General features: G+C 43.5%; 1 protein-coding gene across 2 annotated transcripts; it reads left to right on the top strand.

The window, feature by feature from the left end:
• The first annotated feature begins 155 nt into the window (after positions 1-155).
• Slc16a1 (solute carrier family 16 member 1) lies at positions 156-22,764 on the top strand. 2 transcript variants are annotated; one of them, XM_060392942.1, is made up of 5 exons: positions 156-394; positions 13,038-13,304; positions 16,358-16,501; positions 18,155-19,000; positions 20,906-22,764. In XM_060392942.1, the coding sequence occupies exons 2-5, from the start codon at positions 13,088-13,090 to the stop codon at positions 21,181-21,183; spliced, it is 1,485 nt and encodes a 494-aa protein (XP_060248925.1). In that variant the 5' UTR covers positions 156-394; positions 13,038-13,087; the 3' UTR covers positions 21,184-22,764. The 2 variants fall into 2 exon arrangements, with proteins under 2 accessions (XP_060248925.1, XP_021489884.1); XM_021634209.2 differs by having other exon boundaries at positions 158-394; positions 13,045-13,304.
• The last annotated feature ends 740 nt before the right edge of the window (positions 22,765-23,504 follow it).

Here is a 23,504-nt window from a genome sequence, read left to right as displayed (position 1 = left end):
GGGGCGGGGCGGGGCGGGAGGGGGGTCCCCGGGGCCGCGGCGCCCGGGTCACGTGGCGGGGAGGGGGCCGCCGGCGCGCGCGGCCGAGCGGGCGGGCGCGCGCGGCCGGCAGCGCGTGGAGGCGCGCGATGCGGAGCAGGGTTGGATGTATGGCAGGGAGGGGGCGGCGGCCGGGGAGGCTGGCTCCTCCCCCTGTGCGCATGCTCCGGCCCCCGCGGGTTATAAGGCAGCCGCGCCTGCCCCGCCAGACAAAGTGGCGAGCTGCGACGTGACCAGTCCGCCGTTCGGGTGCCGCAGCCGACGAAGCCGGCGGCGGCGAGGGACACGAGCGGGACCCCCAGCTCCGAGGCGCCGCGGCCCGCGATACTCCGGGCGCCGCGAGGCACACATAACGGTCAGTGCGGGCTGAGCCCGGCAGCGCGCCGCATGGACTCTGCGGTGCCCTTGGTGCCCCGAGGGGTCGCGGAGCCCGGTAGGCACCCGGAGACTCTCGTCCCCGTGGCAGGGTGGGGGTGGGGGGCTGGAGGGCACGTCCCGACAGAGGGCATCGTGGGCGCGCGGCGCCGCATGGCCCCGGAACGTGGCGTGGGTGAAGGGGACCTTGAGGCGATGGGTACGCCGTCCCTCCCGGCCGAGCCGCGGGCCCCGTAGTCATGGGGCGGCCACCGGGCTGCGGGAGTCAGGTCACGGTGCCCGGTGACCTTGGGGGAGACGCTTCCAGTCCAGGCTACGGTAGGCGACTGGAGAGATGCTTGGATCGGGAAGAGGGACGAGCCGAGGCCGGTTCACGTGGTGCTCTCCTGCCGCCTTCTGCTCGGAGGGACGGGACTGGGGCGGGAGTTACTTGGGACTCGTGGCATGCCCGCCCAGCCTCCCCCGCCTGCCAATCGGTGTCCCACCTGGTGCCTTGCTGGGGTGGTGTGAGGACCGCATTGCCGACCGCCTTAAAAGATCACGGGTCTGAGTGAACTTTGAGGAAGGGGCGGGAGGTTTGGGATAGGGGCTCTTTGTGGTCCAACCTGTGGCTTAGGCGCGTCCGCCCCGGGCACGGGGTCTCGGGGCATCCCCGCAGAGAAGACTTAAAGAGCGTTACATTTGGTCAGAGCACGCTTTCTCTGCCAGATGCATCCCTTTTCCCGAGTGCATTTTAGCCTTTTTTTAGGTTGGCGTATTTGGTGCAACCAGCAGTTGCAAAAACTAGTTTCTGATCGCTCAACCAGGAAACGCACGTGTTACTAACTTCAGCCTTTTCCCGTCTTCCAGTAGCTCATTATAAACCGGCCCTCTACTGCTGGTAGTTACTCAGTGACGTGCTACTTTTTTTTTTAAATCATAATTAATTTTGAAATCTTAAGGCGTTGTTAGATTTAGGCTGGTGTGTGTGTGTGTGTGTGTGTGTGTGTGTGTGTGTGTGTAGCTCAGTGGTTAAGAGTACCTGCCTTGGCCTACCATGCCTGAGGCCCCAAAGTTTGATCGACCGCATTGGAAAAAAAAAAGTCATTCTAGTTTTGAAACAAAATGAGTATATACTGACGTGTGAGATTAGTAATTGTATGAGAGTTTGGGAAATGGTGGGGAGGAACTAAGTCAAGCAGCGTGATTTGCCCCCCCCCATGCCCGCTGAATAAGGTAAGAGAGACTGCATCTCGCATTCATTCATTCATTCACTCGTTCATTTATTTTAATTGATAACTGAGGCTTCCAAATGCAAGTCTTTGGGGATGTGTGTGTGTGTGAGATAAGGTCTTGTTTTGCGACGGTCCCTTAGCCTTTCATGAATTAAATCCAAGGTGTAAAGGCAGGAGGTATATAGGTTTACAGAGTGAGACCTTTCTCAAAAACAAAGTAAAAATATCCACGTTTTACGACTTTGCCTTCCAAGTACCATAAGAAATGACCAATAAGATTTTAGGCCGTAATTGTAGTATTGGGGCTTGGGGGGCGGTTGAGAAAGGGTTTCTCTGGTAGCCCTGCTGTCCTGGAACTGTAGAATGCAGAGATAGGCCTGCCTCTGCGTCCCGGTGCTGGGATTAAAGGCAGTCTGTTACCATGCCCAGGGTAGGATTAATTTTTTTAATTGAGTGTATTTCAGTAATTTCGTTGTGGGTTTAAGTAGGTCCTTTTAGTTTTTCACAGATTGGGTGACCTTGTTAAATATGCAGGTTCTTAGTTTGAGGAGTATTTTGAGCGTTTTAAAGATTTAGCTTTAAGATTTACATAATCCTAAACAGATTAAGGATGGCAGGGCATAAGGAGAGTAAACATGGATACCTATAAACTCAGGCAAAAAATAGTGTTAGATTAATATTTCCCCAACTTCTTAAGCCCTTCATTCCCATTGTGCTTCAATTCCTAGAATGCATTCCGTGCAAGGTCCGGATTCCTGAATAATGCCTGCTTAGTGCTTTAATTGCCTGTGAGGACTAGGAATATGGAATTTGAACACAGGGATGCCTCTTTGAGGAAATAACATTTAATCTGAGGTTTGACAGTGGGAGCTAGGTAGGCATAGGTGATAGGTTGAAAGGCCGTTGAAGATGGTGCTGGGGCCATGCAGGCACTGACAGACTTTCACCAGAAACTGATCATAGAGAGGTCAAAAATAATGAGGGAAAAGAAGTGTCAGCTAATGGAGGGCCTGTAGTCATTTTAATGACACAGGAAAAGACTAAAACAGTCAAGTGAACTTTTGAAGTTGGTTGAAAGCTGTTTAAGTGGCTGAGCAGGATACAGGGAAAAAGCAGGGTAGAGAGGTTCTTAGAGCGGGACCGAATGGGAATACCTAGTGGGAATCCTTGAGAAAGGAAAGCAGATAGGTTTTAGGTAGGTTAGAGCATAGGAGCCCAGTTGGAGTTAAGGATGTGGCGCAGGTTCTGAGCAGGAGCCAACACAAGTTTATTATCTCCATTTTAACCAGTAGGAATCCTGAGGTAGTGTGACTGCATACACCAGAACCGCCCAGCTTATGACTGTAGATAAATTCAAAGCCATTTCTGTTCTCTTGTTTTTATTGGTGAAGCTGAAATTTTTTTGTTTCCTCTTTACTCCGCTCTACATTCTTAGTAGAATGGAAAATGTTAATTGACAATGGTTGAGCCACTAGTGTCTCATTGCTGTCCCTTCCTACATTCCTCAGCTTCTGCTGGATTGTTATAAAGCAAATCCTAGATGAAATTATTTCCTCTCTAAATATTTTGGTATGTAGTTCTAAAAGAGAGTGTATTATTATAATTTTTGTTTTGTTTTGTTTTTTGTTTTTGAGACAGGTTTCTCTGTGTAGACCAGGCTGGCCTCGAACTCACGAGATCCAGCTACCTCTGTTTCCAGAGTGCTGGGATTAAAGGTGTGCATCCCCACTGCCTGACCTAAAAGTTTTTTAATTAATTTTTTGAGACCTAGGGTCTCATGTATCCCATGCTGGTCTGGATCTCAATATGGATCCAAGGGGTGATCTCGAACTCCTGATCCTCCTGCCTCCACCTCTTTCACCTCTTTCTATTAAAAATAGAAGTCTTCAGAAAAATCCATAATCACATTATTCTACCTTTAAAAATTAATGTCACTGAAAACCCATCAGTATCCAGGTTTTCCGAAGTGGTGTTTATATTTATGTATTGAGGTTTTTTTGTTTTGTTTTGTTGTTGTGCCCTTGATGAAGGATACAAATAAGGTCCTATGCTGTATGTGGCTGATGTCTCTGAAATCTGATGTTTTTCATCTATGTAATTTATTTGAAGGAGACGGACCCTTTTTTTCTGTTTTTTCCCGTCTGGGGTTTTGAATTTGTCCTCATGGCATAGTTTTAACATGTCCTAGTTTAGCCTGCTGTCCTTTGTGTTTTCTCTAGTTGGAAGCTCACTTAAAGACCAAGCAGAGCAGTCAGCTTCTTATTTCTGAATAAAAGTTTAGGAGGAGAGATCAAGTATGTTTTATGTTTGCTGCTTCTATTTGGAGACCTTGGAGACATTTTTCCTTTCTGCTGTATTCCCAGCCTACTCTGTCATTTCCCTGTGGTTTGAAAAGGCAGTAGTTTAATTGCACTTTAATTTTAACCATTCCCCCTTAATTTATTAACCAGAACACCTTTATTAAAGGTATAATTTGAAGGAGGGAACATTAAAGCACAATGAAGTAGGGTTCCACTGTGCAGCTTAGGCTAGTCTTGAACTCACAGTTTTATTTGTGTGCATTTGAGTTTGAGACCCTCTCATTTAGCCTAGGCTTGCCTCATACTTTCTGTGTATCAAGATGGCTTGAACTCATGATCCTCCTGTCTACACTTCCCAAATGGTAAGACCACCGGCATGAGCCACTGTGCCCAATTATAATCCTGTTTTTATTTCATATGGTATGGTGTATGATTGAGAAACTAGGTTTTTAAGAGAAATACTCAGATATATCAAGACACATCTTTTAAAAGCTGCTCTTTGGGGCTGACAATATAGCTCAGTGGTAGAAGGCTTGCCTAGCACATGGAGGACTTTGGCTTGATTCCCTTGCACTGGAAGAAGAGTGAGTTACTAAAAAGGTTTTAGCACTTGGTGTTAACATTTCCTCAGTCATTCAGTAAGTACTTGACATATTTTGAAGTTAGTCTCTGAAGCTGATGGGTTCTCTTAGTGTGGTGCTCTTGATGGCTTATCTGTTTTACTGCTTTTAAAGGATCCTGGTAGAAAAAAATCATGATCAAGTCTCAGTTTGTGGCTGTGATAGGTTCCAGACTTTATTTCTTTAGATTTTAAGTGTTATTTAACGCTGTGTACGTGATTGTGTGTGTGTGGGGGGGGGGAGGTTTACATGTGCCATGATCTATGATATGCATGTGACCCAGGAACAACTATGGATGGAATTGGTTCTCTCCTTCCATCTTATGTTGGTTCCAAGGATTGAGCTCAGGTCCTCAGATTCACTTCAAGTTGTTTGGGGTGTTTGTTTTTAAGCTGCAGAGGCCCCAGACTCCAGAACCTAAATGAGATGGGGTAACCGCCTCATCTGTGATCTACTCTTCCACTTACCTCCAAGGCATTTAAGTTTAATGTAATACTTAACTCTCTTCTGTGACTCAGCCATCTTTCCAGGCAACCAGACTTATATCCTCTTAAGTCATCTTGGTACTTCCCCTAGTAGGCCTAGGTAGTTGCCACATCCTCTTTGCCTTTGTGTGTACCTGCCTCTCCTCCATTTCTGTTGTTGCCCAGTTTACATTGCTTTGTGATTAATGCAGTGGTCTTTTTACCTTGTATTATTGCTGTTGTTGTTGAGACAGGATGTCATGTAGCCTGGGCTGGATTTAAACACCCTGTATACTGGAAGGATTGTCTAAGCCACCATACCTGGTTTGTATGTTCCTAAGGCCAAACCCAGGGCCGCAAGCAAACATTCTACTGCCTAAGCTACAGCTTTCTATTATCTAATGTCATCCTCTTCCGCCCTTTAGTGTTCTGCCAGTTTCTGGTCATCTCCCTAATTAAAACCACTTAGGGATAAGTTGATTGTTTCACAAGCATGAGGACCTGAGTTCAATTCCCCATGTGAAAGAGCTGAGTGTGGTAGTACACAGCTTTTTAAGTTTTTATTTAAAAAAAAATTTATATTAATTACAGTTTATTCACTTTGTATCCTAGCTATAGCTCCCCCCCATTCCCTCCCAACCCCACCCTCACTCCCTCTTCTCCCATGCCCCTCCCCAAGTCCACTGGTAGGGAAGGCCCTCCTCCCCTTCCACGTTCTGCATGCACTGCTGAGTACATGGCTTTAATGGCAGCGCTCTGGAGGTGGCAGCAGGTAGACCTCATGCCCTTCATAGTGAGTTCCAGGACAGCCAGAGCTATATATAGAGACCCTGTCTCCAAAAGCAAAGCAAAACCAATATGGTGGTGCACACTTGCAATCCCAGCCTGCCTAACCTGAACAAGCTCCAGGCAAAAATAGAGACCTTGTGTCAACAAAACCCACGCAGACCTGTGGCCTCCTTGTATACACACACACACTCTTCATGGTTTCCCACTTTCCAGAAATTAATTTGTTGGGATAAAATCAGGTCTTTTTGAGTCAGGGTCTCGCTGTGCAGCAGTCTGGCACCTGAATGCCCACCTGCCTCTTCATCCTGAGGGCTGGGATCAAAGGTATGTACCATCATGCTTGGCAAATTAAATCATCTTAAGCATATTGCTATACCTAATCTTTTAAAATTCTATATGCTCTTTAATTTATTTGTCTTAATAAGGTAGCATTTTCTCCCTTTAATTTAGTTTTGTTTTGTTTTTGGGGGGCATGGTGGAGAGTCAGAGCTTATAGTAGATCTTTATGGTAAAGAATGAAACCTAATATCATTCTAAGAGTTTCAAAGCTCAACTCACAGGGTCACAGCGTGAGCTCACCTCCACAGTAATGAGAAGGGCTTCGAAGGCTGTGCCTTTGAAGTGGTATCACTGACCATAAATAGACAAGCAGGATTCAGTTCTGTTTATTGTCACACTATTATCCTGTTGCTAATTACAACCCATAATAGCGTTCAATTTGATTTGGCAGATTTAGCCTTTGCAGAAAAAAATAACTTTAAAATATTCTAGTATTGTAAGTTGCGTAACTGATCATTGGTTGAAAATACATCTTTCCCATGATTCTGTTATTCCCCATATAACTTCTCTGGCAGTGTTTGTCGGGGGAGGTTTGGATACTGGCGATGTGTATTGGTTACTTTCCTCATAGTTTCCACCTGGCAAGAAGCAACTTCAGGGAGGAAGGTTTTATTTCAGGGTGAGGAAGGCAAGGCAGCAGGAAACTGGTGGCAGCAACGAGGCTGCTTGCTCACACCTGGGCCACGGAGGAAGCAGAGCAGAGTTGTAAAACCTCCAGGCCTGCCCCTAGACCCACTTCTTCCAGCTAGGTTTTATCTCCTAAAGCTTCCTCAACTTCCCAAACACTTAGCTGATGACTAAGTATTCAACTACATGAACCTGCGGGGAACATTTGCTTCCAAACCATGACAGGATAGAAGCCAGTATGTGGCTGAATGAGTGGAAACTTGGGGCAGCTGCTAGGCAGTTCTTTGCAGGCCTGACCCCTTGAGTCAGACTCCTGAGTCCACAAGGTGGCAGGAGAGAGCCCAACCCTGGACAGTTTTCCTCTGACCTCCGAGGGAGTGGTGTCCATACCTTCGCACAGGTACATTCTTTCTTTTTAAATAAATTAAAGATTTAAAAAGAAAGCATAATCACACTTGTGTTTGTAAACTGTCTGGAGGAGTAGGGTTTTTTAACTTGGTTATTGGAGTTAGCTCTCTCTCTCTCTCTCTCTCTCTCTCATTCATCCATCCATTCATCTATTCATTGATTTATTGAGACAAGGTTTCTTTGTGTACCCCAGGCTGTCCTGAATCTCATTCTACAGACTAGGCTGTCCTCAACTCAAAGATCTGTCTGCCCCTGCTTCTCCCCAACCCCACCACCACCCTGCTAGGCTTTTGTTTTCTTTTAATGTTACATTTCTTGAGAGCGACTGTGTGTGTGTTTTGGGTAGTTCCTATGGAGGACAGGACAACTTGCAAGAGTTGATTCCTAACCATGTGTGTCCCTGGGATCAGACTAAGATTGTAAGGCTTAATGGCAGGTGCCTTACCTGCTGAGTCATCTTATCAGCCCAGTTACTGAGATTTGAGGACCAAAGCAATGTTTTTACCTAATTTTCTTTTCTGTTTTCCTGTAGGAGGGGGTCTCTACCCCCTGTCCTATCATAGGTTTTTAAACTCACAGTCTTCAGGATAATCTCCAAGATGTGTGGAGTTCATAAGAGTTTGTACATTTGTTGGAGTTTCAACTGTGGTTGTAGGCTTCTTGTGTTAGCTTTATCAGTTGTTAGACTTGTCACCATTTCAACATTGCGTGGTTATTATACTAGTACTTTACAATGTCCAATTAAAAAATGTTCTTAGTTCTACTTTTGAGTTTTACTTTATGCATCTGTTTTGTTCTTGTTTTTTTTTGGGGGGGGGGTTTGTTTTTCTTTATATTTTAAGGACAGGGCTCACTTTGTAGCATAGGCTGGTCTTAAATTCACTTTGCAGATTACACCGACCTCAGACTTGTGGCTACCTTCCTCCTCCTTCAGCCTCCTGGGATTACAGGTGTGCCCTGCCATTCCCAGCTTAAAAGTGTGCAGTTTTTACCGCAACTGCCACAGGAACCTGACAGCCCTTAGGGAAAGGGTTATTGCTGTTCCTGCGTGAGAGTGAGGCTAGCAGAGCCTATCGTGGTGCTACACAGCAGAGATCTTGTCCTCATAGGATTGTGTAATCATGATGTCACAGGTTAATAAGTAGATTCTTTGGCCACGTAGAGTGATTTTTCACAAATGCAGACAGAGTACTTTAATTAGAAAGTGTATGTGCCACCAATTATCTTAATTTGGGTATCTTAATTTGACTTGGGTTTTCTGGCCCTGTTTCCAGTAGGTTTACATCAGCAAATATATTTCAAATTCATTCAAACCTTCTCTTCAACAGCTCAGTTGGAAGACTCTAAAGAGGTCATTGAACCTCAGGTTTGAAATCCTTGCAGATTAGAACACAGATTAGAAACAGCCTCTTGTGATTATATTAGTACTTTATTAGCACTCTGTCACCTAGAAATCTCAGATGAGTAGAAGGGAAGCAAGTCATTTAATAATTACTCTAATGAGAAAAATCAAATACTCATTTGGAAATTGTATATTTCTCATAAAAACCTAGTAATTATTTTAATGACAACATAGTGTAAGGTTTGTGTCATCAGCAATTGGAAGGCTGTTTAAAGGCTGGGTATATGGTTCAGTGGTTGGATGCTTGCCTGGTTGGTGTTCAGTGTATTTAGCAGTAAGTCTTTTATGAAAAGCCACTCATAAGGTAGAAGAGTATCACACTTGAACTGACACAAAACTACAGTATTTATCTTTCTGAATCTGGTTTCTTTTATTCAGCAAATGTTCTTGGGGTCCATCCATGTTGTCACAAATGATTTTTTTTTTTTAATTTGGGCTTTTTAATACTCCATTGCATGGGGTACCATTGATGGACAAGGTTGCTTTTGTCTTTTTTTATAATTTATTTTTTATGTGCATTAATGTGAAGGTGTGAGATCCTTGGACTGGGCATTGCAGACGGTTGTGAGCTCCCATATGGGTGCTGGGAATTGAACCCCTCTCCTTTGGAAGAGCAGACAGTGCTCTTAACCACTGAGCCATCTCTCCAGGCGCTGCTTTTATGTCTTGACTGATGACATTTTTAAATTATTTGGATGGCTGTGTTCATGCTGTGTATATGCTAGCCTATGTGCCACAGCATTTATGTGGAAGAGAGGGCAGCTTTGGAGTTTGTTTTTTATACTAGCCAAATAGTGTGGTGTCTTATCAACAGTGTCAGCTGAGCAAGATGGTGCATGTTTTTAATTGCGATATTTTGAAGGCAAAGGCAAGAAGTTTGTAGAGGCAAGATTACACTTTGTGTCTTTATATAGTATGATGAGAAACTAAACATGCTATAATTGACGAGTGTTTTGTGAGTCAGATCCAGTATTCAGAATTCTGCTTTTTCATAGATGCTTTTTCTTTTTTTTTTCCTCTTTGGGGTGGGGGTGGAGGTTAGGGGAGGCAGTAACTAACTGCTGGGGACTAAACCTAGGGGCCTGTTCATGTTATGTATACATTCTGCCACTGAGATACACTTCCTAATTCCTTCATAATCTCTCCTTCCCTCCTCTCTCTCTCTTCTCTCTCTCTCTCTCTCTCTCTCTCTCTCTCTGTGTGTGTGTGTGTGTGTGTGTGTGATTGTATTCAATTTAATGTACAAAAAAAGACAAAAGAACAGACTTCCTAGTAAAGTTAACTTGGAGCTATTCTAGAGGACAGAGAGCTAGGTCAAAACAGTTAAATGGGAAGTTAAATAAGCCTTATGGACCTGATTGTCAGACTTTGAAGCCTAACACTAGTAGTTTATGCTTAGTAATGTATAAGGAGCTTTAGATACATTCTATATCTTTTATATTCACAAGTTGGCTGTTTTCCCCTTAGAAAATGGTGGTTGGGTTTGTTTGCATTCATATCCTCTAACCCCCCCCCCCCCATCTGTGGGAGAATGATCATGTGGTTGTGTGTGCCTCAGGGTTGGATAGCCTGGGGCTTACATGAAGCACCCACCGTGACTGTTGGCAACTGAACTCAGGCCCTTTGCAAGAGCAGTATGTGTTCTTAACCTCTGAGCCATGTCTCCAACCCACTAGTATAATGGGGGGGAGCTTTTTTGGGGGATGGGGAAGTTGGGAGGACAGGGTCCCACTATGTAGATCTGGCTGTTTTGGAACTCACCATGCAGACCAAACTGGCCTCATAACTCACAGAGATCCTCCTGCCTCTGCCTCCCAAGTGCTGGGATTAATGGTTTGAAACAATTCCCAAACAGTTAGGCAGCTGAATCTCAGAGTTCAGGACCAGTCTGGCGTACATAATGAGCTCCTTCCTGGACAGTCAGGGCTACATAGTGAGTTTGAGGAAAAATAAAAACAACAAAAATATAAACAATAAGATGCTGGACTGTGGTGGTGCACACCTTTAATCCCAGCACTCAGGAGGCAGGTGAGTTCCAGGTTAGCCTGGTCTACAGAGTGAGTTCCAGGACAGCCAAAGCTACAAAACAAAACAAACAAAAGCTTTTGTTTCTACTGTCATTTCCAGTGAAAGAGTGATGTGGAGCTTATTTCCTAGCGTCTGTTTCCTGCCCTACTCCCTTGTGGTGTTGCTTTATAGTCATGTACCTGCCTAAGCTAAGTCTCCTGCCCTGAGTGCTGGCATTTCTGGCATGCCCCACCATGCTTGGCTTCTTAGAAGGCACATTTTCTCATCATTCCATCCCTTAGCTTAATCCCTCTGTTACTTTAAGGCAATAATACTGCTGCACAGTGTAAGATCAAAACCTTTAAAACTTCTGTTCATTTAGCCTGAGTTTTAACGTGAAGTTTGTATGTGTTCCCTTTTCCTGGACTACAGACAGAAGTCTAGTCCTGTGATTTACTTTTGGGGTGAGGCCTTCTGTGTAAATTAGAGAACTACTGGTGTAAATGGAGATTTTTCTTTTTTTCTCTTTCTTTCTTTTATTATTTACAGTTTATTCACTTTATCTCCACTGAAGCCACCTTCCTCATCCCCTCCCAATCCCACCATCCCTCCCTTACCTCCTCCATGCTCTTCTCCCAGTCCACTGATAGGCGAGGTCCTCCTCTCCTTCCATCTGACCCTAGCCTATCAGGTCTCATCAGGACTAGCTGCATTGTCTTCCTCTGTGGCCTGGTAAGGCTGCTCCCCCATCAGGGGGAGGTGGTAAATGGAGATTTCTAATTAGAATTTTTATGTTAATTGTAACAATTATTTGTCAGATGGTAGAATTATATTGAATCTGTTTCTGGGTTTTTGAATGTTTGTTTCCCCTCCCCTCCGCCCCCCAAAATATTTTGGAAACTCTTACTTGTGAATCTTTCTAAAGTTACTTAAGTTGAAAATCTGGATTCTGTAGAAAAGGTGTTCTTTAACTTGATGAGGCAAGTCTTCATGACTAAAAATTAGAACTGTCTTTTAATTGGGACAAATCCTAGCTGGCAGCTAAGCACGGAGTTTAATCACGTCCCGCACGTATTGCTGTTCTAGTCAGGGCTTGATGTGTTAGACAGCACTGTCTGTGTGCAGGGGTTATTCTGTATATGTAAATACTCCTGAGTTCTTCAGTAGTTCTGGAAATTTTTAAGTAGTCTCTTTATGGTTAGATAAAGGGAAGAGAAAGTCAGTGCCTGGAGCACTTGTACTTCAAAGATTTAAATCCAATAGCATGGCTGTGTTAAGCTTTTTATTATTCAGTCAGGTTCAACTTTTAAGAAACTTTAGCTTGTAAAAATGTTTTTATCTGGTCTCTACAACAGATTTACACACACACACACACAGGCTATGTTTTTAAAAGAACCATCCAGATCCTTATATTTAGAAAGAACTTTTAAGTAAAAACTGTATTTTTTTAAGAAAAGGTCCCCGGGGTCATTTTGACCCACGTACATTACTGAAGAAAGGTTTGGTTTACTCATCCTGGGTCTCACTGGTTCTCTGTCCCTTACAGTAAAAATCTGGGTTCTCAAAGGAAGAGAAATGTTTCCTGTGACTGCGTAGATCTAGGGAGAGCCTTGTGCCAGAAATCAAAAGAGGTTAGGGTAGAACACCGAAGTGAGAAAAGGGAGATGTCGTGCCTTCTGCCTTAGGTGAACTCTAAACACGCCTGTATATGTCATAAGATCTTAGGGCAGAATGGAGATTTGGGAAGAATGGGACAGACTGATGATAAGACGATGGGGCAAATTATGTGAAAATGTCAGTGAAACTCATTATTTTACACAGTATTAACAAAACTGGGTGTGTAGAAAAAAATATACTTCCAGCACTTGTAGAAGGAAAATCAGGAGTTCGAGGACAACCTCAGCCACATAAGAATTTGAAGGCAGCCTGGACTGCATGAGATTCTCAGGACAACCAGTGTTTTAAAAAGTTCTTGGAACGGTCACTAACCTTATCCCATCTGTACAGTTAAACTCTTTCTTTTCTGTTTTCCAAGTTAGAATTGGGATGGTTGTCACACAGTAGGTATCTGCACATCGCTTTCAATTGGCTGGGATTTTATTGACAGAAATCGGTTTTACGTGCTTGCGAGAACTGGCCATTTTTAGAGTAACTGGTGCTTATTTTCCACAAAGAGTCACTGCCCGACACTGATAACCAGAGAACCATTTAAAAAAAAAAATCACAGAATAAAATTCAAAGAAACCTTTTCCCCCTCCCTTTAGGAGACAGGGTCTTACTATGTACCCTTCCCTGGCCTGAGTAAACATACCCCAACAAGAGATTTCCTTTGTCACTCTGATTGTTAAAAGGCATTCAGTATGGACACGTATCAAGCCAAGCAAATATGTATGTTATTACAGAAAAGGAATTTGTGGGGGCTGTTCTGTTGACATTTTTTTCCCATTTCATATCCTTCAGTTACCAGATTTGCACTGCATTTTGGAATACATCTACACTTAAAATGCCACCTGCAATTGGAGGACCGGTCGGATATACCCCGCCAGATGGAGGCTGGGGATGGGCAGTGGTGGTTGGAGCTTTCATTTCCATCGGCTTCTCTTACGCATTTCCCAAATCCATCACTGTCTTCTTTAAAGAAATTGAAGTTATATTCAGTGCAACTACCAGTGAGGTGTCGTGGATCTCATCCATCATGCTGGCCGTCATGTATGCTGGAGGTAAGTACCCACCACTCTCTTAACTTACACTGAGCAGCCAGAGTCTGGGCATTTTAATGTCTTCCTCAATGAGGCGCTTTGAAGTGTTACTTCCTGAAGTTTTCTATTGCAGCATGCTTGTCGTCCCTGATAACACTGGCAGCTCGTACTCCCTTCATTCCATTGTGGTTTTTGGAACAGAAATGAAAGTGTGAGGAGCTCTCAAGGATTTATTAGCTGTGTTTTAAAAGCTCTTGTAAAATGATGTGTGCAAACCTGGTTTTTCTTGCCCTCTGCCAAATGCTTGAAAAGTAAACATTTTAAAATAACTGAGTTACAAGATTTTATAAAGCTATTCAAATGTCTGGAATAATGTATAGTTCAAAGTAAAATCTGTAATTTTAGGGACTGGGCTTGTGCCTCAGTCATGAAGCGGTGAAGGCAGCTGGCACCTCTTTGGCCAGTGCCCGCACAAGCACGCACACACACCCAACGACAAAAGCTGAATAAGATCTTCCCTTGTTCCTGTGATGTTATGGGTTCTAAAAGCATTTCAGCTGTACTTAAACTTGAATTCCGTCTCCTCCGACCCCTTTGTTTTCTTTGGCATGGTGTGGAGGCTATGTAGAAAATAAGTTGCCTATTTAAAACACTGTTTGTTTTACCTGGAGACATCAAACCACAATTAAACATGAAAGTTAAACCTGCCATAAAACTTGCGGTTGTTTAGTAGGAGTTCTGGGGCAGATCGTTTTTGTTTAGCTGGGTTGGCAGGGTTCCATGCTGTCTTGTGGGACATCTAACAAGATAGTTTTTGCTAGGAATTCACTGTCAGATTATACTCACGTGTAGCTGTTTAACAGGAAAGATCCTACTTGTCAATGGTGAATAACTTAGCCTTAGGCTGCTAAACTGGTGGCAGATCCAGCAGCAGTCCTTACGAGGTCTCCGGAGCGCGTGCAGCTCTGAGCTGCTTGTTGTGGGGGAGAACACTAATTCTGCTGTTCTTTTTGATGTAAGCCCACGGACAGCACTGTGTACTTGAAGTCATAACTGAGGCGGGGGCTGGTTTTTTTGAGACAGGGTTTCTTTGTGTTTCCCTGACTGTCCTAGAACTAGCTCAATAGACAGACTAGCCTCATTCACAGAGAGCCACCTGCCTCTGCCTCCCAAGTGCTAGGATTAAAGGCATGTGCCACCACCACCTGGTCTCTCCCTCGTTTTTTAAAAGCACAGTTCTCACTATGTAGGCCTGGATATCTTGGAATTCAGACTTCTGCTTGCCTCTGCCTTGGGGATTAAAGACATGTGTCACTATTGTCTTTAACATTTTTAAACATAGGTCTCTGGGTTATATAAATATGTTTTAAAATAAATTTTCAGGGCTAAATTATATGTCACTTTCTCTGTGGTTTTGTGATGTGAGTGTAGTGGCACAGAGGCCAGAAGACGGCAATGGGCCTTTTGAAGTTGGAGATGTAGACAGTTGTAAGCTGCTCATTTTGGGTGCTAGGAACCAAACTGAGGTCCTCTAAAAAGAGGAGCAAGTGCTCATAACCACTGAGCCATCTCTAGTCACAGACATTACAGTTTTCAAGGGCTAGTAATCTTTAGGGTTTGGACTCTTATTTTGCCAGAATGTCTGTAAACAGGTTTTGACTATGGTAGCCAAAAGAAATCGGTATAAACACCCAGAACCACACCAGTGTTCTGCATGCTCACGTAGACTGCAAGCCAGAGTGTCATTCATTTAGCTGCCAGAGCTTGGGGGAGAGTCAGTTGCAGTCACTGCACATGGTGCTTTCTTTTGGGGATGGTTCCTCCTTTGTTCTCACCCAGTTAATGAGTTAACCTGCACGTTATCTCTAAGTTCATGTGACAGTGGGCCTGTTAACTACCCCTTTCTGTTTTAATGATAGTTAATCAGGACCATTCTTTCTAAATAATACACCCCTAAGAATTTTCATCATGTTTACAACTATCAGTCCTTTAACCTGGGCACTCTTGTTTCCTATTTGTTTGCTCGTTGAAGCAGGGTCTCTATGAAGCCCTGGCTGTCCTGTAACTCAGAGTCATGGAAGTCCTCCTGCCTCTGCCTTCTAAAGGCTGGAATTAAAGGTGTGAGGCACCACATGTGGCCAAAGAAAGATTTTAGTTGCTTTTGATTAGTTTTTATCCTTTTGGGGGAACTTCAGATATTATGAAATTGATAACTAACTTAAACTTCATGGAACAATAGCAGGGCAATATTTATTTTAGGACTTTGGCTATATCAAATGTCATGAATAATTCATATGAAAGTATTGTACAGATATTCTGTCAGTGTTCAGTTCTTTGACACCATGCAGACTCCAAACTTAAGTTTTCAAATGATCTGTGACCCTATGAAGTGGTGGTTTTTGTTCATTAGGCCTCTGGCGAGGGCCTGCTCTTTATAGCCTTCCAGGCCACCTCACGTGGCAGAAGGAAAGATCTGCTCCCTTAGGCTTCTTTCTTAAAGACACCTGATAGACTTATGAGGCTCTGAGCAGTTACTTCCTACAGGTCCTGTCTCTCAATACTCTTGCTTTTTTTTTTTTTAATTTATTTTTTATTAGTTATAATTTATTCACTTTGTAAATGCTCTTGCTTTTGGGTTGAATTTTTACCTGATTTTACCCTACTATGTGAAGATGAAACCCAGAGCCTTGCTTATTTCCAGTCATCTACTGTAACCAGGCAGGTTACAATGTCTGGTAAACTGTCATTCTTTCCTTAAGTCCATATCTATGAAGTGTGAAACTCAGGTGTTTTATTATAATTACAAATAAATGAAATTTAATATGTGGTTTTGTAATCAACAGGAGTTAGTTTTCTTCTTTTTGTTATTGTTTACATAAGATAAGCAAAGCATAGCCAGCAAGGCAAAGTTTGAGGGCACCGTGCCTCACCCAGCGGCCAACAGTATGCACTGTCAGGCTTACGAACCCTGGGTGATGGACACCGTTAGTCCTCTAGTTGAAATGACCTGCCTTCACATTTGTTTCTTCTTGTATGGATACGGGAATTTATACCACATTTTTATTCTCTCCTAGGTCCTATCAGCAGTATCCTGGTGAATAAATATGGCAGCCGCCCAGTAATGATTGCTGGTGGCTGCTTGTCTGGTTGTGGTTTGATCGCAGCTTCTTTCTGTAACACAGTGCAGGAACTTTACTTGTGCATTGGTGTTATTGGAGGTGAGTGGCTACAGGCTCGTTTCTTATTTATTTATTTATTTATTTATTGTCGCTGTTTGATGATGCCCTTGTCATTTTAGGGAGCTGCTAGTGAGTACTAGTGAGATGGCTCAGTGGTTAAAGCGATAGCCGGAGTCTTCCCCTGGACCCACGTGGTATAAGGAAGGAGACGGCTCCAGTAGGGGCAGCCTCCACACCATGGTCTGTGTGCACACTCACACACAAAATTGTTTTATTTACAGGATAGGGTTGACTGTGTACCCTTGGCTGGCCTGAAAGTTGCTGTGTAAAGCAGGCTGGCCTCAAGCTCAGCATCCCTGCCTCTGTGTGCCCTCCCCATGCTGGAGTTAAGGGGATAAAGTGCTGCCATACAACACGTAGTCGTTGCTAACCTAGCTTAATGAAGAGAGGATTGCCTCCTTTTAAGAGTAGACAGTGATAGCAAGGCAGGTGGTGCACGCCTTTAATCCCGGCAGTAGGGAGGCAGAGGCAGGCAGCTCTCTGGGAGTTTGAGGCCAGCCTGGTCTACAGAGTTCCAGGGCAGCCAGGACTACACAGAGAAGACCAGTTAAAGGAATAGACAAGGTGAGATAAAAGTTACGCAGTGATTTGTGGAAGGTTAGTCACTGGCTGTTCTGTCCTTCTCTTTTCCCTACAAGGAATAGGACAGTGTGCTACCCAGATAACATGTCTGAAAGTTAAGGGTACTCTGTTTTTTCCGAACAGAGTTTTTCTGTGTAGATGAGGCTGGGCTCAAACTCAAGAATTTGCCACCTTCTTTTGCCTCCTGAGTGCTAGGGATAAGGATGTGTATCACCACACCCAGCTCTTAAGGGTACTCTTGATAAGCCTTCTCATTTTTCAATTTAGTCATCAAATTAAGAAAATGACCTGTTGAATATTATAACATGGCCAATGAACAAGCCTAACCCTTTAATGTTTGCTTGTTTAGACCAAAAAGGATTTTGTATATTTTGTCATTATTTTCTTTCAGTTAATCATATGAACAGCTTTTAATGCCATCCAGTATTTGAGACAGAACAAAGCTTGTAATGTCCAGCCCTGCTCCAGGGATTGATCTGATTGGGGCAGTGAGGGAATGAAGAGGGGACAATTATATACAGAGCAAAGCTGAGGTCAGATAGACAACTCTAGGAAGCTCAGCATGGTTACTCTATGCAGTTGAATAAGGCAGGGTTAATTATACATAGCTGAATAAAGACAGGGCTTATGCTATATAGCTGGAACAAGGGACCAGGTTTAGCTAGGTCACAGGCATCAGAATTCCTGGAGCTGGAGTTATAGGTGATTGTTAGTTTCCCGGTGTGGATGCTGGAACTCCAACTCAGATCCTCTGCAAGAACAGTATGTGACCTTAGGCACTGAGCCATCTCTTTAGCCCCACTTAATCTTTGTTTTTTCAAGACAGGTTTCTCTGTGTAGCCTTGGCTGTCTTGTACTCATTTTGTAGACTGGGCTAGCCTCAAACTCACAGTGATCCACCTATTTCTGCCTCTGCCTCCCTGAGTGCTGGGATTACGGGTATGTGCCACCACACCTGGCCACCCACTTCCTCTTTTGTCTTTGCTTGGTAAATAATTTCAGAGATACTCCTGTTTATGACACCATGTTATCTTTGCTCCTTTTCCCTAGGTCTTGGGCTTGCTTTCAACTTGAACCCAGCTCTGACTATGATTGGCAAGTATTTCTACAAGAAGCGACCATTGGCCAATGGACTGGCCATGGCAGGCAGCCCTGTGTTCCTTTCTACCCTGGCTCCACTTAATCAGGCTTTCTTTGGTATTTTTGGCTGGAGAGGAAGCTTCCTAATTCTTGGAGGCCTCCTATTAAACTGTTGTGTAGCTGGGTCCCTGATGCGACCAATAGGGCCGAAACCAACCAAGATAGAGAAACTAGCATCTAAAGAATCTCTTCAGGAATCTCGAAAGTCTGATGCACATACAGATCTCATTGGAGGAGGCCCCAAAGGAGAAAAGCGGACGATCTTACAAACAATTAATAAATTCCTGGACTTGTCCCTGTTTGCCCACAGAGGCTTTTTGCTGTATCTGTCTGGAAATGTGGTCATGTTTTTTGGACTCTTTACCCCTTTGGTCTTTCTTAGTAACTATGGTAAGAGTAAGCATTATTCCAGCGAGAAGTCAGCCTTCCTCCTTTCCATTCTGGCTTTTGTTGATATGGTAGCCAGACCTTCCATGGGACTTGCAGCCAACACCAAGTGGATCAGACCTCGGATCCAGTACTTCTTCGCGGCCTCTGTCGTAGCAAATGGAGTGTGCCATTTGCTAGCACCTTTGTCTACAAGCTACATTGGGTTCTGTGTCTACGCTGGAGTCTTTGGATTTGCCTTTGGTTGGCTCAGCTCCGTATTATTTGAAACATTGATGGACCTTGTTGGACCCCAGAGGTTCTCCAGTGCTGTGGGCTTGGTGACCATTGTGGAGTGCTGTCCTGTCCTCCTGGGGCCACCACTTTTAGGTATCGTATATCTCCCTATGTTTTGTGTTCTGATCTGATTATAAAACTGTTGAAAACAGCAGCTCTACCTTTAAAGCATTTTGGTAATACGGTGCATTTCAGTATAGTCAGGTAGAAGAGTAGCTCTTTGACCTTTTGAAAGTGCACCAGCGACTGTCCTAACCACTGTGTATCTTGGATCTCACAAAGCTTAGGGTAATTTTAGTAGCAGTTTCGTAAGTAGAGGCAAAAGCTTCAGAAGGTGGGATAATTTGGCTCAGCTACATTAGTTTATGAGTTATATAATTTGAGAGCTTGGGTTACTAAACTTTCTTTTTGTTTGCTTGGGTTTTTTTGTTTGTTTGTTTGGTTTGTTTTGTTTTGTTTTTTAAGCAAAATTTCTCTATGTAGCTCTGCTGTCCTGGAACTTTCTCTGTAGACCAGGCTGGCCTCAAACTCAGAGCTCCACCTCCTTCTGCCTCTAAAGTTCTGGGTTTAAAGGCACATACCACCACCACTAGGCTTGATTTTTTTTTTTTAAGTCCCAAGTTGGGCTGGTGGTGCACACTTGTTACTCCAGCACTTGGATGCTGAGGCAAGATAGTTTTGAGTTCAAGATCAGCATTAGCCTGCATGATGAGATCATCTCATGTTCCTACTTCCTTTTAGATATTCATGGCGATTTATTTGGAGGCAGGATCTTAATCAGTTGACCTTAAATTTGTTCAATAACCAAAGATTGCCCGGAACACCTCCTGACCCCTTTCATGTCCTCCCCTAAGTGCTAGGTTTATAGGCAGGTATCACCATGCTTAGAGGTGGCTTTTGATAGTGCTCCTTTCCAGGTCCTCCCTGGTAAATTACAAATATCAGTTTCCATCTTCCATTCTTCCTGGTTTGCCCCTTACCGTGTCTTTCACCCTTTTACAAACTCCTGTCTTGCTTCAGCGTCCCATTTCCTAATGTGGCTTCCAAGGCTCTGCAGAGCTTGGCCCTACCTGTTTCTCCAACCTTCCTACCTGGCCCATTGCTCTCTGCTCTAGCACCCAACCCTTGCTTTCCTGCTCATACACTACCTGTGCCTTTGCATTGGCTGTTCAGGCCTAGATCCTCTCCACCCTCTTTTTCTTGACAGATCCCTCTTTCTGGTGTCTCAGCTCAAGTGACGTTTCAGTAGAAGCAGCATTCTTCCTTCACCCACTCGCTAGTCTCCATCACTCATGTTCTGGTACCAGAACCCACAATGTAGCACTTGTCTGTCTGTGTGATAGCCATATAGAGATCCATTCAAATTGGTCGAGTGGTGTCATTACCATCAGACAACACAAAGCTTTTGGGAGAGGATGTGATGAGCCATTTTCCAAATTCATTTGCTGTCAATAAACAGTAGAGAGCAGAGGTGGCAGGTTCAGGCCCCACCTTGGACCCCTGCGCTCCTTGGCTAGCCTGTAACCTTGAAGTTATTACTGTTCTGGTGCTTGAGTTTCTGTAACCACTGGAAGATACATTTCATTGCACATTTGGTGCTGAGAGTACTGTTGGCTACAGAGCAAGTGTTCTGCGGAAGCGCTGATAAAGAGCTTTGGCCTTGGTGACTGGAGTAGATCTGTGTGGCCTTGGACACTCTCAAACTTCCTTTGAATTACAGTTTTTCCAATTGTGTAGTAAGAGAATGATTATGTTCTCTGACCATTATCATTGGGATTTGCAGAGTTGATTGTTTTCAATTTGAAAATAGAAAGTATAAGGCCAGTCAAAATCAGAGATAAATTAAAAATTCAGCAGTTAGTTCATTTTTTGTACTAATGCCTCATTCCTGGGCTCTTTGAAGGCTGGTTTGGCATCTTCCTGAGTGGATCCTTACACTGTGAGAGAGGTATCCTTTGTTCGCTCTTACCCACAGAGCCTTGTTTTCTGCACCTTCAGGCCGCCTCAATGACATGTATGGAGACTACAAGTACACGTACTGGGCTTGTGGCGTGATCCTCATCATCGCAGGCATCTACCTCTTCATTGGCATGGGCATCAACTATCGACTGGTGGCCAGAGAACAGAAAGCAGAGGAGAAGCAAAAACGGGAAGGTAAAGAGGACGACGCCAGCACAGATGTTGATGAAAAGCCAAAGGAGGCAACAAAAGCTGCCCAGTCCACGCCACAGCAGAATAGCTCCGGAGACCCTGCAGAGGAGGAGAGTCCTGTCTGACCTGTGAAGCACGAATAGCAGAGCAGTGTGTGGCCCAAGCATCTGAAACCACCTGCTGGCCTCTAGTCTACCAGTGGTGCTTAATGCAGACAGTGGACATTTGTGTGAAAACCTACCAGGTGTTCATTGGTGGATTTTTTTTTTCCACTCCTCACCAATCCCTGAATTTAAAATATACTATGCTTTAGGTAGGGAGTGTTTGGCAAAGGATATGGGAAAGAAGTGGGGATGTTTTGTTTTGTTTTAATCTTAGCTTTTAACAGTGTCATGAAGATTATAATATGTGCCTTAAGTTTTAGTTTTTAGAACTCTTTAGAGGGCCTTAACTTTTAAAACCATTCTGCTGAACTCATCTATTTTCAATGTCATTTTAAAAGGAAAAATAACAACTAGCTTGCTTGAGGTAACTCTAACCTTAATCTCGTTTTGTTGTTTGTAATGCTTGGTCAGACATTGTTACCAGAACGTTTATCAATAGAAATATTGGTTAAAAGGTAGGAGGTTTATAAAATACTGACTCAAGTATTTTTCTAGCATCATAGTTGCCTGGCGTATGTGCCTGCTAGGTATATATTGAAGAAATTTAGAGCATATAATTCTGGAAACATCTTGGCTGTTTCAGCCATAGTCTGTCACCTGCTGGGTTCCTTGTCTTCTCAGATGCTTACTCCAAGCCTAGTGCTAGTGTTGTCACTAAATTGCCACCTGTGCTCCTATCCAGAGACATGGAGTGGGTCAGAGGTTATTGGCCATTTTTGAAATCAACTGAGAAAGTATTAAAATCTATAAAACAATTCTTCAACACGTCTGATTTCACGTAGACAGGTATTTCAAGCATCAGCTGAATTCATCTTAGGTTTTCCCAATACCCTAGTTATGATATGAGACTCTTGGAATCTGAGTGTGTGGGTTTGGGGGCTTTGGGGTCTTGAGGACTGAGCCCAAGGCCACAAGCATGCTAAGCGCATGCTGTACCATGAGCCACACCCCACCAGTACCCTGGAGTCCTCCTTAACCTCTGAAACTTTTCTCTTTTGATTTTTTTGATAGTTCCATTTATATCCTAGTTTAGAGCTGTATGTGAGATGCTCAGTACAGACAGGAAGTGTATGCTATTTGTTTTTTACATTGTTTTTCAGTATTTTTGAAATCAAGAGGGCCAAAATTTGGCCCCAAGGAAGCCAATAAAGATAAAATAGGGAGGGATTTCTTGGGTGGGTTTGGTTTTAGTAAGTACCCACTCCCTGCCAACACACACCAAGGCTTAAGGAGAAACTTCTATCATGCTTGCAATTATTTGACGTAGTCTTACCTCCACAGTCCTTAGGTTTCTGACCCTTTCACTTCCCTGAAATGTAGAAAAATGGGTTCAGCATGAGGATAGGAGGAAAGATGACCAGATTAAATTTTTTTTAACCGATGTCTTCTAAATAGAGGCAGAAAGGATAAGATATATAACACTGAATTGTACTCAATGCATTTAAAATACCATTGTAATTGACAGGGTGAAAATAGAGATTTACAACCTTGTGTAAGAAGCTGACTTTTTCCAAATAAAACATTTATTTTATTTTTAGAAAACAGTTCTTCCACATATTTATTTGTGAGGTATATTGTGTCTTCATTTTCATTTCTTTTTATTTTGACCTTTCTAATATTGAATGGTCAGTTTATATGCCTTGACTTGTGCATGTGGCTTATTTTATGTTGATTTTTCTCCTTGAAGACAAGCAGGGAAAGATTTTAAACCTTTAAAACCACGTGTCTTGAACTGCTGTTGCCTGATGCAATCAGCCTTAATGACACAAGGGAAAATTTGCAATATATAGTGTTGTGGCAGGAATTTACAGAGGGAACCTTGAAGGTTTTGGCAGACATCACTGCAGTCTGTACTCTGCCTCTTCTGTGAAGCCATGTTGAATCTCTGTGAACATTTCTTTTCTATAAAAATGGAAGTTTCTGTTAATGATGGAATCTGGAGTCGTGTTTAAATCCTGTTCCATCTTGGCTGCTAAAGCTGCATTTGCTGGGCAAGTGTCCTGTGTGCTCAGGATGGATTGAGCCCCAGGCGGTATGATGCAGGATCGCCTTCAGTCTTCAGAAAGAAGGGTTCTGCATCTGTAGTCAAAACCCAAGCTGCCGTAAAACTGGAACTTGCAACTAAACTGCTAACTGCTCAGTCCTGGTGTTTTTCCCATTAAAGAGGATTGGTTCCGGCAATTGCTCTGTCCCTGGGCTATAACCACAGTCAATGGAATTTACACAAGATCAGTGTTAGTGAAGTCTGTGTAACAGTTAGCACAGGCCTCTGTCCCTTCCTC

This window comes from Meriones unguiculatus, chromosome 10 (genome assembly GCF_030254825.1).
Source record: "Meriones unguiculatus strain TT.TT164.6M chromosome 10, Bangor_MerUng_6.1, whole genome shotgun sequence".
NCBI classification, from domain to species: domain Eukaryota; kingdom Metazoa; phylum Chordata; class Mammalia; order Rodentia; family Muridae; genus Meriones; species Meriones unguiculatus.
This window is presented reverse-complemented; position numbering and strand designations above follow the sequence as displayed.